Source organism: Coenobita brevimanus, chromosome 1, assembly GCF_032717465.1.
Source record: "Coenobita brevimanus isolate Jiangsu-jjx chromosome 1, ASM3271746v2, whole genome shotgun sequence".
Classification (NCBI taxonomy): domain Eukaryota; kingdom Metazoa; phylum Arthropoda; class Malacostraca; order Decapoda; family Coenobitidae; genus Coenobita; species Coenobita brevimanus.
In genome coordinates, this window is record NC_136954.1 from 58,786,600 (window position 1) to 58,802,648 (window position 16,049).

The following is a 16,049-nucleotide window of genomic DNA, read 5'->3' on the forward strand; positions in this document are numbered from 1 at the left end:
GGCAATGAGAAAGCTTGGGATGGAGGAGTGGCTAGTTAGTGTGGTTATGACCATATATGTGGGTGCTCGCACCAAGGTAAGAGTGAATGGAGATTTGAGAGATGACTTTCCTGTGAATGTTGGCATGCATCAGGGGTCAGTTTTGAGACCCTTGTTTATCATGGTACCTGAAGCCCTCTCACATGACTTCAGAAATGGACTCCTGTGGGAGATGTTGTATGCTGATAATATGGTGTTAATTGCAGAGAATGAAAGGGAGGTGGAGGAAAGATTTAGGAAGGGGAGAGATGGTATGGGGCACAAGGGCTTAAGAGTAGATGCAGACAAATCAAAAGTAATGCCATCTATGGTTGGAGGCAGTACTGTCAAACAGGGAGAGTGGCCATGTGCAATTTGCTACAGGGGTGTGGGATGTAATTCCATCTTGTGTAGTGTTTGTGACAAGTGAGTGGATAAGAGATACAGTGGCATTAGAGGTAGACTACAAGATAATGCTGATTTTATGTGTGCGGCGTGTCGGAGAAAGCAGGTGGAGGTTGTTAGGCGTGAAAGGATTGAACTTGCTGGTGAATCTCTTAAGTGTGTGGAAGAGTTTTGTTATTAGGGAGACATGTTATGTGCTGGAGGTGGGGTTGGAGCTATCTCTGTGGCTAGGGTGAGAAGTGTTTGGAAGAAGTTCAGGGAGCTGTTGCATCTCCTGACATTGAGAGGGCTCTCTCTACAGGCTAAGGAATCTTTTTGTATGCAGCATGTAGTAGGAGTGTAATACTGTATGGTAGTGAGACCTGGGCAGTAAAGGAAGAGGATATTCGCAGGCTCAAACATACAGGAATGACAATGATTAGGTGGATGTGCAGTGCGTCCCTGCGTGCAGGGCCTGGGGGGTCTGGGTTTACAACGGAAGAGTTGAGAGGTAGGATGGGACTGGAGTGTATTGGTGTTGTGATGAGGAGAGGTAGATTGAGGTGGTCTGGGCATGTGGAGAGGATGGGGTATGATAATTGGGTGCAGAAAGTGAGGCGTTAATATTAGGGGTGGGGTTGCATGGGGTAGACTGAAAAAGAAGTGGGACAAGGTCATTGAGTGTGACCTCTGGGTTAAGAGACTGAACAGAGAGGCTGCCATTGATCAAGCAGCATGGAGAGACGCCTTTAGGTGACCAAGGCCAACACATGCAAGCACGATGGAGCCTTGAAAAATTAAACAAAATTACTGTATACTATATTAGCGAACTTTTAAATCAGCATGAGCTTGCCATTTTGTGTTTGACAGAAACCTGGTTGTGTGATTCTGATATAAATATTGTCTGCAGTGCTTTGTGTAAGACACATTCTGTAATACATATTCCCAAGCCTTTTGTGACACTCATGAATGTTTCTTACAAGAATTCTGAGTTTATTCCATTTTCATAAATAATTATGGATGTACTGATAAATTTACATCACCAAACGATTAGGAATGCAGTTATTCATCAACTAGGCCATCCTCACATGGACTGTGGCTTCATGGAGGAGTTTGGCCAATTTCTAGGTATTTTCTCTTAAATCTGGTAGGCTGATCGTTTGTTGTGATTTCATGACTGGACTGACAGATAGTTAAAACCCTTTTCTTCAGAATTCCTTGAACTGACTGACCAAAATAATTTCAATCATGTATTAATCAGCTCATATCTCGGGACATGGCCTCGATTTCATTTTATCCCGTTAATTGCAGTTGCATACTGGACATGGAGGTTGATTCAATTGATCCCATCATCTGTCTCAAACAATACATTGAATACTTTTGGGTTTGAAATCCTGAAAACCTCTTCTTATAAGAAAATGATCAGGTAAAATTATGGGAATACTGACTGCCATCTGATGTGTTATGAAGTTGATCAGCATTTAAACAACTTTGATTCTTCTGATCTTTCTTCTGATGATTTGTTGAATATTCAGTGTTGTATATAATAATTTCACTCTCATCTTAAATGTCAGGACCAACATGCCTAGCCCGGGGCTTCTACGCTCCTTATGGGGCAAAGTAGGATTGGATGATGGATGGATGGATGGTATATAATAATGGCATTGGGTCTGTCTTTGACCATTGTTGTTCTGAAGTGATAACGACTACCATTGTACGTGATAATTCTCCATGGTATGGTCCACATGTCAATTTTTCAATTCTCTGAGCAGGCAACTTAGGAAAGCAAAATGTGAATGATGCTTGTATTGAACTGAACAGAACTGTTTGCATTATGTGTTGGCAAAAAGGGCCGTCATCCATATTGTAAAAACCCAAAAGGCAATGTATAAGATAATGCAGATGTGTGGTAGTGATTTAAAAAAAAATAAAATAAAAATAAAAATAAACAAATAAATAAATAAAAAGCAGCTGGCTTCAATTATACTCTGCTTGATGGAAATAACTGATAAATCAACCTCTGTATCTGATGCCCAACTGGCTTCCAAATTTGTTCATTCTTAACAGCTAAGATATCTTGCATAAGCAACAAATTAGACAATGCTTCTTTCACAGTGCCCATGCAGCCATGTGCTTTAATCATTTCATCCACTGAATGTAAACAAAGTTAACTGTTATATCAGAGTTCTTAAAAACCATACAGTACAGACCACTTGATCTACATTGTGTCACAGTTGCTTGAACATGAAACAGACGTTCTGTTAAGTAGTAAACAGATACTTCTTCGAAAGTAGTTGTTCCTCCTGTTTTGTCAGCATATAGATACCACTCACTAATAAAGATTCAAGACAACTTGATTCCGAACACAAGCAACAGGATGTTGCTCTTGGTTCTGTTGGATCTGTCTGCAGCTTTTGACACAGTATATGTTTCATGAACTACTGCTACATGACCTGCAATTATAAGGTGACTGTGATGATGTTCTTTTATTTCCTAAGTCATATCTGTCTGACAGATCTCAGGGAGTAGCTGTGGACAACACTTGTTCATGCTCAGTTCCCCTTCTGTCTGGAGTTCCTCAAGGATCTGTTTTAGGTCTAGATCTCTTCACAATTTGTAAGAGTAGTTTATCATCTGCACTTGGTGCACATGATGTGTCTTATTTTTATGCTGATAACATTCAGCTTTATGCTACATTGGCAGATATTAATGGTACTGTACCAAGAATAAACTGGAATCCCTGATGACTGATATTAACCCAGGGATTGCGAGCCACAGCTCAGGGTGGGTAGCATCGCGTTGCAAGCCACAGCCCAGGCTGTGCTGGCCATGTATCACCATAAACAACTCGATCCCTATGCAAACTTACGCATGGCACTACGCAAAGACGGAGAGTGAGAGAGATTTTTTTTCTTTTCACCAGATGATGCCCTGGATGTTTATCTTCAAGTTTATGCTTTTTTTTTTTTTTTTTTTTTCCCCCCCCCCCACTACTCCCGTACGTAAACTTACACATGGCCCTACACAATGACATGGGGGTAGAGAGAGAGAGAGAGATTTTTTCTTTTCACCCGATGATGCCCTGGGTGTTTATCAAGTTTATAGGGAAAAAAAAAAAAAAAAAAAAAAAAAAACTTGTTCTTTGCGCACCACGGGGTGGGATAAAAAAAGGTAATTGCACAATCCATGGGTTAAACTCTGGATGGCAAAGAGGACACTTAACCTAAATGATGGTAAAACAGAAATAATCATTGTTTGAGGAAATAGGAGGGGTGGTGATGCTGATAATGCCCAGACACTACAGACTGGTGAGTCACAACCTCATTCAGTTAGTTTTGTCCAAAACTTGGTGTACATTGTACCTGAAAACTAAATGATGATGCACATAGTAATTTAATAAAGCTGTCAGAGGTTGTAATCTGCACATCAGAAACCTGTACTCTGTCAGACAGCTGCAAGACCTTGTAGCACTGGTCCACACAGTGGGTTTGTTTTAAGCTGATTACTGCAGTTCGTTATGGACTGGTCTTCCAAATAATAAACTAAAGAATTATGTCTCTGCTGAACAAGGCAGCAAAGTTTATCTCTGGCCCTATCTCACGAACCCCAACTACCATATCCCTAATTTAGTTACGCTGGTTGCCAGCAAAGGCCAGAATAGGATTTAAATTGTGTCTTATTACTTTCAAGGCTGTGCTGGCCATGCATCAACGTAATCAACTCAACCACTATGCAAACTTACACATGGCACTACACAAAGACGAAGAGAGAGAGAGTTTTATCTTTTCACCAGATGATGCCCTGGATGTTTATCTTCAAGTTTATAATATACAAAAACAAAAACATTTTTTTTTTTTTTCATTACTCCCGTACGTAAACTTACACACGGTCCTACGCAAAGACGGAGAGAGATTTTTTCTTTTCACCAGATGATGCCCTGGATGTTTATCTTCAAGTTTATATATACAGTATATATATATATATATATAAACTTTTTTCCCCTTCGTTTTTTATTGACTGAGTAAGGTGTATAAGAGTTTGAGCTTGGGCCTTGAATGCATCTCTGGCTTTTCTTCAGTATCTTATGGGAAAATTTGCTTCAATATCTGGGAACTTGCTGTCCGAACACTCCCACTGGTACACAACACCAACGGATTTCGGGATATGCCTATACATGAAGGATATCATAGTTATTTATTCATTTTTTTACTGTAAAAGTGCTGAAAGTGAGTTGAGCACTAGTGAATTTCTTGATGGAAGAACTGGCACTTTTGAGATGCATAAGACCACATTATTATTATTAAAATAAACTCTCAATTATCCGATGTAATTCAGCCAAACCCTACGCTGAATAAAGCAAAATGCCAGATATTGCATAGAACCCCCTGTCAGCTCAATATTCAGCACTGAGCGGGATATTGTGTTATTATCCATCTCGACCCTCTAGCCTAAAAACTTTTCCATGAGTAAAAGATGAAAACTAAACATAAAATACAGTATAGTAATACAGAACTGGTTGGCTACCATGTAGGAGCCGGTTAATATGCTTCACAGCTGTACATTGCATAGAACTGCCAGTTACTTCCCTTTTCGGCGCCAAATGTTGCATAATTTTGCCGGACAATGCTTTAATACAGCTGAGCCAACAGTGCCAGAAATTCCGTTGGGTCGTATACTGCGACAAAAGATAACTGAGAGTTTACTGTTGGGTATTATTATTATTCTGCTTCTTATCTGCAGAAGGAGTGAAGGATATAAATCTCCATCAAGTTAAAAAGAATGAACTTTAAGTGGAGATTTGCTTCACTTTGCAGTTTATTTCCCATGGCTCACTGGCAAAATATGACTATGCTGATGCTGTACATCCTTTCAGTATAACTTCTTTGTGACAAACACCATATTCTATTGTTAATCCCTTGTTAGAGCTTAGCATTAAAGATGGTGAGATGGCAATTTTTAGGGTGAATTTAACTGGACAAAGTATAGTAATATCTCACTGCCAGTTTCTATGGCACAAAGTAAAAGTCTCCCTCCATGTGCAGAGGAAATTCTTATTTTTTTATTTATATTATATTTTTAAAGCAAGAAACGACCCAGTGGCTGGAAGTGGGAATAGAAAAGTGCAAATTCTGCATGATAATTTACTGGATATTAAACAAAATACATAGTTATATTCTTTCCCCATTCCTACGAGAAGAATACTAACTCTTTCACTGCCGTCAGTATGCCTCAGTACAGTATTTATATTCAAGTCAACTTAGATTATTTGTATTTAAAAAAAAAAAACTCAGTGAAAGGATTAATAGCAAGCCCAACTGTACCCCCCCCCCAGTAGAATCACAGTCTTTATTATAGTTCCCCCCTCCCCCCCTTTTTTTAATACCACTAGATAGCCTTATTAATCTTAACTCTTTTGGGACACCTCAAGTATTTATTCCACATAATGGCACATGAATATTTATCTCTCTGCCTATTGTCAGACACCCTAACCCTGTAAGGGGTGGCCACAAATAAAGGTCCTCCATGTCATTATGTCCTCTACCATTTGACTGCCCTCCCTCCAGCTCAAACCCACCCCCCCACTCACATATCTCTCCACTTCATCCCTCCACCTCATCCTTGATCTCACCATTCTCCTAACTCACATACACTCTTCTAGTCAGTCTCTCATGCTTCACATGATTATACTGTACTACATTCACCTGAGTGAGCCATAACAGCCTGAGTTGATGTTGTCACCATTAACTCTCTTGAAAATAATAACTACCTTTTTATTCCAGTCCATGCCAAATGATATTCAGCTGAGTGTGTCTTATTGCCTTGGAGAATTAACCCCTACAATCCATCACACCTTGTATTTAGTTTTTGCTATATCCAGACAATTTTACTAACCTTAGAACACAATTTTCAAACTCAATGATGTAGATACAGCCTTCAGTACAAGAGGTTTCCCCCCTGAAGATACAGCCTTTAATGGCTTGTTCAGTTGGAAATCTCTCCCCTATGCTAAATAAAACTGTCTGAAGGTTGCAAGAATAATATGGAAAAAAAAGTTACTACTTGCAAGGTGTTAAGGAGTGAAGGGTCCAACAGCGGGAGGGGGTAAGTTACCTCCATTCGTTAACACTGCTGCCTGATGCCTGTGAGGTGTCCATTATCTCCTCAATCTCAGCATCATTCTGGGTCTTCCTCTTGCACCCTCGCCTCCTCTCCCGGTTGCTGCCTCTCCCATCCCTCCCTCTCACAGGTGACTGTCTCTCATCCTGTCCTGTGCAGTCTGATGCATGTACCTGCAAAATTATATTATCATCATAATCTCCAATAACTCCATCCTTCTTGGGAACCCCCGGACAGGGGATGGCCATGACAGGCGCTTCCGGGCTACCTTATCCTCACACACCTTCCTCATTCTCTTCTTTTTCCCACTCTGTCTTTATGCCATGGAAACTTGTTATTCTGTATTAATATAAATTATATACCAACATCTTTCCTGGTGTTTATACTATAAGTTAATAAAAACACAGAAAACTGATGGGTAAAATAACAAAACTGCAGTGAGAATCAATGTTGTTCAAGAGTAAAATTTACCTTCATATAATTTCCCACCATCCTAGTGCAAAATTTTGCCCGCACCTGGCGCAAGTCAAGCACATGTCTAGATGCAGAATTTCATGAGCTTTCTCGTGGATTTTGTGGAATTTTGATAAGACCAATTGTATTAGAATAAATTGCCAAAACTTTAAAAAGTCACTGGTCAGTGCTTTCAGCACAAAGGAGGGGAGGGACTGAAGGAGTCAGGAGGCCCGGCTAGCAAGGCGGGGTACATGGGAGGAGGAGGAGGAGGGACAGGAGGAAGGGAGAAGCGAGGCTGTGGGCAAGATTTTCACCCTTCTGTCACGAGGCGGACAGGCGCTTTCACCTGACTTGTGACTTGTGGTCTGTCTTATGTGCGCAATGGCCGTTTGGAAACACAACTCCCAGTGACCGGGTGACTTTTGACATTCGGTGTAGAAGCAGATGGGTGCTTTTGCCTGACTTGTGGCTTGCAGTCTCTGTTAGACACGGTGGAAGTTGGGAAAGGCGAATCCCAGTGGCTACGCGACTTTGGACATTTGGTGGGGATGCATACGGATGTTTTTACACTGCCTGTGGGTTACGGTCAATATTATTCGGGTGCTGGAGGATTGTAGGGAGTGATCGGACCAGCACACAACTTTGACCACTCAGTCCAGGGGCAGATGGAAATTTAGGCTCAGGTTGTGGGTTACGGCCAATTTCCTGCGCACGGCTAGAGCCCTGTGACCATGATACCAAATGTTTGAACTTGTTGGCGAGCCGGCCGAAGTTCTTGGGGACTTTTACTTCTGGATAAAAACACACTGTACATTCAGATAATGGTTTTATAGAGCCAAGGTCCAGTATCCTGACAACACACAGGTCCAGATATTGCATGTCTGGATATATGGGGGATTAATGTATTCAACAACCTTGGGGACATCACACAACCTTGTCACATGCCCACACTGATCGAAAGCCATTCACTTAGATGCCCATTTACCCTTACACATGCCTCACTACCATCATAAAAACTCTAAATGGCACCTTGCAGCTTACCATCTACACTGTACATGCACAAAACCTTCCACAATCCTTCTCTGCATACTTTGTTGTATGCCTTTTCCAGATCTATAAATGCCATAAACACCTTATAGTCCTTCTCACAAGCCTTCTCCACTATCTGTCTCTGCAAATATTTGATCCACACCACCTCTGCCACTCTTAAAGTCACCTGGTTTGTCACTCATTAGGCCTTCTAATATCTCTCTTACTTTCTCTATAATAATTCTTCTATGTATCTTCCCTACAACACTCAACAGACTTACCATTATCATCATCAACCTCATTTCCCACTCTGGGGCTGGGTGAGGAGTAGCAACATCCAGGCAGCCCAAGTTTGCTCAATTCAATAGGCCACACTTCCATTCACTCATGATTCAAGCCCCTGGAATCCTGGCTCTATCTGATACACCAGAAACATTCACCACATTCTGCACCTTCACATAAACATACCCAACAGAGTCAGTCCGGACACTCTCATGTTAAAAGGGGTGCCGAAACCGTGATCATGCATTTCTCACAACATTCATCCAGGCAGCTTGATCTCTTGTCAGTCCCCTAGCCTCACTGACTTACAAGCCTCTCTTCCTCACACACTCATCCACCATATCCCTCCACCTCCTATTTGGCCTACATTACCTCCTCCCACTTCAAATTTACTCCAATATACTGTAACTTTTTCACCACTCTATTGTTATCCACTCTCTCCACATGACCATACCATTTCAGTACACTCTCTTTGATTCTGGTGTCCACAGACTTCCTCACCCAGCATCTGTCATGAATCACATTGTTTCGTATCCTATCCACTCTCTATACACCACATACATTCCTCAGCAGTCACATCTCCACTGCTCTCACTCTTGACTTTTCAGTTTCATGCCACATGACAGTCTCACATCCATATGTCAAAGCTGGCACTAACACTCCTGCATGTAAGCCTCGTGCAGCTGCAACACTCAAACCTCTATTTCTTATCGAGGCATTCATAGCACCACCTACTTTCTTTCCTTGTGTCACACTACTTTCCACTTCTTTTGCACATTTTCCTCTCTTTTCTATCACTGTACCCAGGTATTTCAACTCTCTCACTGATTCCAGTCTCTCTCCTTTCACTGTAACATCACACTGGAAGTCACCTTCTCTCTCAATAACCATCACTTCAATCTTTTCAACATTTACTCTCAAGGCACGACGCTCATAGACATCAGCAAACTCTGCACTAGTTTACTAAGGTCTTGTCTGGTATTTGCAAGTAGCACTGCATCATCAGCATACAACAAATTTGAGATATTCCATCCATCGCCATTAATTACCGATGCCATCCCTCTCTCAATTACTCTTCTTTTTACTTCTCTCATCACCCCATCCATATATATATACTGAACAACCATGGGGGCATCACAGAACCTTGTCGCATGCCCACAATGACTGTAAACCACGCACTTAGATACCATTTACCCTTACACATGTGTCCCTATCATCATAAAAACTCTTGATGGCACCGAGCAGCTTACCATCTACACCATACATGTGCAAAACCTTCCACAATCCTTCTCTGTCTACTTTGTCATATGCTTTTTCCAGATCCATGAGTGCCATAAACACCTTATAGTCTTTCTCAGATGCCTTCACTATCTGTCTTACTGCAAATATTTGATCCACACATCCTCTGCCACTCTTAAAGCCACCCTGTTCATCACTCACTAAGACTTCTGATATCTCTCTTACTTTGTCTACAATAATTCTTTCACTCTGCTGGAACCGTACACTCATCCATGCCTTCTTACACATCAACATGCATTTCATTCCACTCTCTCCACTACACTTAATTATCTCTGCATACACCTCATCAACCCCAGCGGCTTTCCCATTTTGCTGCCGATTCACAGCATTCTTCACCTGTGCAAATGTCACGCTTCCTGGCACTGCATTCCTTCTCTGCACAGCACACTCTCAAAACCAATCATGTTTACAGCCACTCTGCTCTCTCTATTCCCATTCATCAGGCTTTCAAAATATTCCTTCCATTTGGTCCTTACTTCATCCCCATGATCCTTCACACCATCACATTTCTATCCGCTTTCATTTCTACATTGCCACACCTCTTTCCAGGATAACTTCCTATTTTCAGAGTAATTTGCATTCATTTTTCTTCCTAGATCACCATTCACCTCCTTTTTCCTCTTCACTAGTCTTTACGTGCTTCTTGCTCTCAAAATATTCAGCTCTTATTGCAACTGAACCCCCTGTCCTGTAACCACTTTAGCCACTTCTTCCTCTCTTCCTCCACTGCTCTCTTAACCTCATCATCCCACCATGCCATACCTCTCTTCTTTGTTGTTACTCTTGCCACACCACACACTGCTTTAGCATTCCTAACTAAGCAATCCCTATATGCATTCCACAGGCTGTCCAGATCCATTTCATTCCAGTTCGCTGATTCTAACTCGTCCTGTACTTTGGTCCTGTAATCATCTGCCATTACTTTGATCCTCAGCTTCTCAACTTTCAGTCTTTCTCCCTGACTGCTCCTCTCTCTCTCCTGATCCACCTCACTCCTCTCAGCTTGATCTTGCATACCACTATCATATGATCTGACAGACATCCACACTGTCCTCTCACAGCCCTCGTACCAGCAACCATTCCCAGCATCAACCTCTCTGCAAGCATGTAATGATTTAGGCTTCTTATAACACGATAATTCTTGTACAAAATTTACTCACCTTTATTTTCGTACAGGGGTACAATCACAGCCTTTTTCCACTCTGCTGGCAGGTTCACTCATCCATGCCTTCTTACATATCTCCAACAAGCACTACATTCCACTCTCTCCACTAACTTATCTCTCCATACACCTCATCAACCCCAGCTGCTTCCCCATTTTACAGTCAGTTCATAGTGTTCTTCACTTTTGCAAGTGTCATGTTTCCTGGCGCTGCAATCCTTCTCTGCACATCCCAAAAACCAAATCATGTTTACAGACGCTCAGCTCTCTCCATTCCCATTCATCAGACTCAAAATATTCTTTCCATCTGGTCCTTACTTCATCCCCATAGGCTAATAATCTACCACTTACATCCTTCACAATTTCAAATTTCTTTTCAATGTCACTTCTACATTTCCACACCTCCTTCCAGAATAACTTCCTGTTTTTGAAGTAATTTGCATTCATTTTTCTTCCTAGATCTTCATTTTCCACCTTCTTTTTCCTTTTCACTAGCTGCTTTATGTGCTTCTTGATCTCAATATATCCAGTTCTTATTTCAAATGAAACTTTGTCCTGTATCCATTTGAGCCACTTCTTCCTCTTTTCCCCCACTACTCTCTAAACCTCTTCATCCCACCATGCCATACCTTTCTTCTTCGTTGTTACTCTTGCCACATCACACATCGCTTCAGCATTCCTAACTAAGCAATCCCTGTATGCATTCCACATGTTGTCCAGATCCATTTAATTCCAACTCTCTGATTCCAACTCCTCCCCTACTTTGGCCCTGCATTCATCTGCCATTTCTTCAATCCTCAGCTTCTCAACTTTCAGTCTCTCTCCCTGACTGCTACTCTCTCTCTTGGTCCATCTCACTCCTCTCAGCTTGATCTTGCATACTAGAATCATATGATCTGACAAACCTTCACATCATCCTCTCACTGCCCATGTATCAGCAACACTTCCCAACAGTGATTTCTATAGGAGCACTGAATCAATCAGGCTCCTTTCAATACAATCTCCATTCCCTCTGTACCATGTAAATTTAAGCACATCTTTATATTTGAAGTAAGAACTACAAATGCACAACCTCCTTTTCTGACACAGGTCCTTTAGTTGCTTTCCACTGTCATTATCTCCTGGTACTCCATTACTACCCATTAAATCACTCACAGGACCAATGCCTTCTCTGCCATTCATATCATCCATTACAAACACTTTATAACTCCTGGGCATTTATCTCATTACTTCAACCAGCTCATCCCAAAACCTGTCTTTCTCTCTGTCATTCCTGTCATCATATGGAGGATATGCTACAATCACTGCCACTTTCACCTTCTCAAACTTGAACCTGACATACACACATCTTGGGACGACACACGCGTAATCTCTCATTCTACTTTGCCACACTTCATTCATCAACAATGCAACTCCTTCCTTGCTTCTTCTTTGCCCATTCATGCCCAATCTTACAGATTTCATACCCTCCCATTCCTCAACTTCACAACCTTTCATCTTTGTTTCATACAATTCCATCACGGCATATTTCACACTCTTGAATACAATCACTACTTCCACTCTCTTGCTCTTCTCATTCACACCTCTCACACTCTACATGGCCATGTGAACAGGTAGTAATAGTAATAATCATACCTCTATCTCCTTCTGGGGGAAATACTGCTGACAGATTGGACAAGATATCTCTTCCTCAACTTCATCTGTTTTCACACTCATACACTCAGTTCCATGGCTGTTGTGATTCTGGAAAGAAAATCCATAATACTCTTCAGCACAGTAAATATTTATCCTATAATTAATCAATCTGAACACTATTCTGGGCCAATGATGCACCGACGTGTCATCCATTGGCCAACTGATTCCGGGCTGATGATGCGGCAGCATGTCATTTTCTTTAGTAATTTTTCATGGCTCAAATACATGGCACAATACAGTGAGCAAGCCAGACATGCACAAGTATTTCATTGGAAACTCATCCCTGGCCTGAGAATGGGGTAGGAAAGTTACATAAGGCTGGCCCCGTATAATGTTAAAATTCTCCCTACTCTTCTCTATTCTGTTTTCAATCACCTTCAGCACTCTATCTCCCACATAATCAGTTACCTTAATCTGAGGCTCTGGTGCCTGGCTGGATGATGGACCCGTAGCTGCCTCTATCCTGACATCTGAGGGAACCAGAAAATACAAAAAGTTAGTGTCAACAAAGAAAAGTAGATGATAAAAGTAACTGTTACATTATGATATTAGCAGACTGTGCCAACATAGCTTTTCAAAAATCTGTCCAGTACATGAAGAAATGAGTTATGTGGGCTGATTGCCAGTATTATCATACTGCAAAAAAAACAGGGATGAGTAATGTCATAAGCTAACCTTTATGCTTTTGGGTAGGTTTCTTGAGCTTAACAGGAGGTGGTCGTATGGGTTCTTGTTGGCCCCCTCGTCCTCTCCTTGCCTCTCGTCTAGGATATTTAGCTAGACTTGGGCCATTAGTGCTGTCTTCTTCCAGGACACATATGTCCTCAGTGTTTCCTGCTCCTGGGTTCTCTTCATTTACTTCTTTAATTCCCGATGAACTCACAATACTTAAAGCTTTCATTTTCTTTCCACTGGAAGACTGAACTGACTGAGTCCTCATCCATTTATTAGTCCCCGTGGGAGTGAGTGCTCCCATATCCTCACTTCCTATCACTGCAGATAATGTTGATGGCTGGGGAGGGGAACTCTTCTCTACAGCATCAACAGAAGTCTCCTCTATATCGCTACTCTTAGTTACAAGAAGCAAGTCAGTGCTAGTTTCCTTGTTGCTAATAGTTGACGGCAGCATGAAGGTTTTTCTTGGGGCACGTTTTCCTGATGTCTTGGGCTGGCTCTCATTGACTTTCTTTTCCTCCGGCTGTCTTGAATTAATGACAGCTGCTTCTTCTTCTGCTATTTCCAAATTTATTACTTCTGTTCTGGGCGCTTGATCAGCTTCCATTACCTCCATACTGATGTCTTCATTCATAGATTTCTTGTGTGTACTTTTGCTAAATGAAGATGATACTGAAGAACTAGATGTGCTTACTTGTTTACCTTCTTTATCAGTAGGTTTTCCTGTCTCCTTTGGTCTTTGTTTAGACAACTCTGGGAAAATCTCAAAATCATCTAAATCATCTGCAATCATACCCTCTTTGAAGAATTCCTTATGGTGATTTGAGTCTTCACATTTGTTCCCTGGCCTTGGTGTTGATATGGATGCCCTGGGCTGTTTGGTAGAAAGCCGAGAAAGACCCAGTTGCCTACCATTCCTTCTTCCCCGTCTCCTGCTGCTTACATCAATCCAGCCATCTTCAGCTGGGCTCAGATCAGGCATCAAGTCATCACAGGTGGTGGAAGTGTCACGTTGTTCTTTCAGGGCCAGTCTAAGTGCTCGCCGAGGCTGTTCCTGCTCACAATTCCCCTCCTTCTCTGTTCCCTGTTGCCTCTTGTTCATTAGCTTTGGCCGATCAAGAGTGTCACGCAGTCTCCTGTCTACTACGATGGGGGCTGACCACTTCAATTTCTTTTTTATGTTATTTATTTGGTATTCAAGAATGGCTTTCATTTCCTGATTTATTAAGTTCAGTATCCTCTTCCGACACTCTTCATGAGATTCTTTGCTGTGCTTAATATATGCTTTACCAGGACTTTCTTGCCTCTCTACTCCACGTCTAGTCATGGGAATAACTGAACTGACATCAGGGGAAAACACATCAATACATCTTAACCTTTTTAACTTGTACTTGTCAGCAGAATCATCTTCAATATCCGTTGAGTCTGAATCATAGTTGTCTACTCCAGTAACCTTAGAAGAGTCAGTTCCAAGTGAGAAATTTACACCCTGAGAATCTGTGTCTGCCATTATATCATCTTCAATTTTATGTGCCAGCTGTAAAGATTTTCTACACTGTACAGTATCACCAGTTGAGCATGAATTAACATGAGAGTCAGGCAACTGTGACTTTTTGTGGTAACTTGTAGATGCTTCTGGGGACGGAGGCAGCACATCGACTCCATCAATATCATTACTGTCTTCTATAAGTACTGAGCCTGGTTTTGGTGTTTCAGTCTTTTTCTGAGGAGAGCTGGTGACTGTGGCCTCCTGTAAAGTTGTGCTGATGCCCCTAGTCTTGGGAGAGTAAGAAGAGGCTCTGTCTGATCTGTTCAGTTGACTGGTGACTGGTGAGGAGCCTATGAGTGAGTCTATCCGGTCATGGACTGCTCGCCAACTGCCATCACTGCCACAGCTTGAAAAAAGCTGCTGGGAACATTTTGGTGACAGGCTGCGCTGATGGTTAGGTGAAGAAAGTTCTGGGCTGTATTGTTCCCTCAAGGGCCTCCGAGCATTCACCTTCAGTCCTGAACCTATCAAGTTGTTTCCAGCTTTCTCTTGACTCCCCATTATTATTTCCTGGCAATTATCATCCTCCTGTTGTGGCTGGTCCTCCTGGCTAATATCACTTGTATTCACTTCTTCACCAAGCTGCAACCTTCGCCTTGATGTCTTCAGCTGCTGGAGATCAGAGGTAAACAAGTTGACATGGTCATGGGTTGGAGTATGAAAGGATTCCCCAAACTGGGACTGAACCACTGAAGGGGAGTTGTTCTCACTCACTGATGGGGAGTTGTTCTCACTCACTGATGGGGAGTTGTTCTCATTCCCCTGTTGTGAGTGAACTGGGCTCCAGGTCTTTCCCTTTTGCAAAGACTGACTTTGTGTCTGGCTCTTTCCCATTTGTGAATGACTTGGGGCATTGTTATGTTTTTTCTGTTGCAAGAGGGTAGGGGTGAAACTCTGGCTTGTCTGTTGTCTCCCTGCTGAGCTACTAGAGGGAGTTTGACGGTCTCCTGACCCAATATACAGACTTGGAGTCAGGGAATCACAGTCTAGGTAACCTTCCTTATCCAACTCTTCCTTGTTCTGGCCCTCATCACTCTGGTCACCATAAGCTTCAAGATGACCCTTAAATAAATAATTAATACAAAGTTAACACTAATTACCACTATGACAATTTGTATTAAACCATAACATACTGTATACTGTATGTTTCCTGTGCTCTTTATGACAACAGTAAGGTAATTTAAAAAGGATGATATTACAGCAATAGGTTATACTAAAGTAATGGATATATAAACAGGAGCAAAGTGGTAACAACAATCAGTCTTTTGCTATCCCTAGCAAGGTGTACATGTCTGAGGCTATGCTACTGTAATCCAGAACATTTTACAGTGATTGGTTTGTACCTTGGTGACATTATATGACTGAAAACTCTTTAACAACTTC

At 41.8% G+C, this 16,049-nt stretch overlaps 1 protein-coding gene across 1 annotated transcript in view; it reads right to left on the reverse strand.

Annotated features, from left to right (window-relative positions):
• LOC145398976 (uncharacterized) overlaps positions 1–16,049 on the reverse strand; it is a 63,992-nt gene that overhangs the window by 30,501 nt on the left and 17,442 nt on the right. The window contains exons 3-6 of the mRNA XM_080271741.1: positions 13,118–15,728; positions 12,851–12,912; positions 12,383–12,490; positions 6,514–6,692 (exon numbers count right to left, since the gene is read on the reverse strand). Coding sequence (XP_080127867.1) covers positions 6,514–6,692; positions 12,383–12,490; positions 12,851–12,912; positions 13,118–15,728 — 2,960 coding nt within the window. The remainder of the gene's footprint in view (positions 1–6,513; positions 6,693–12,382; positions 12,491–12,850; positions 12,913–13,117; positions 15,729–16,049) is intronic.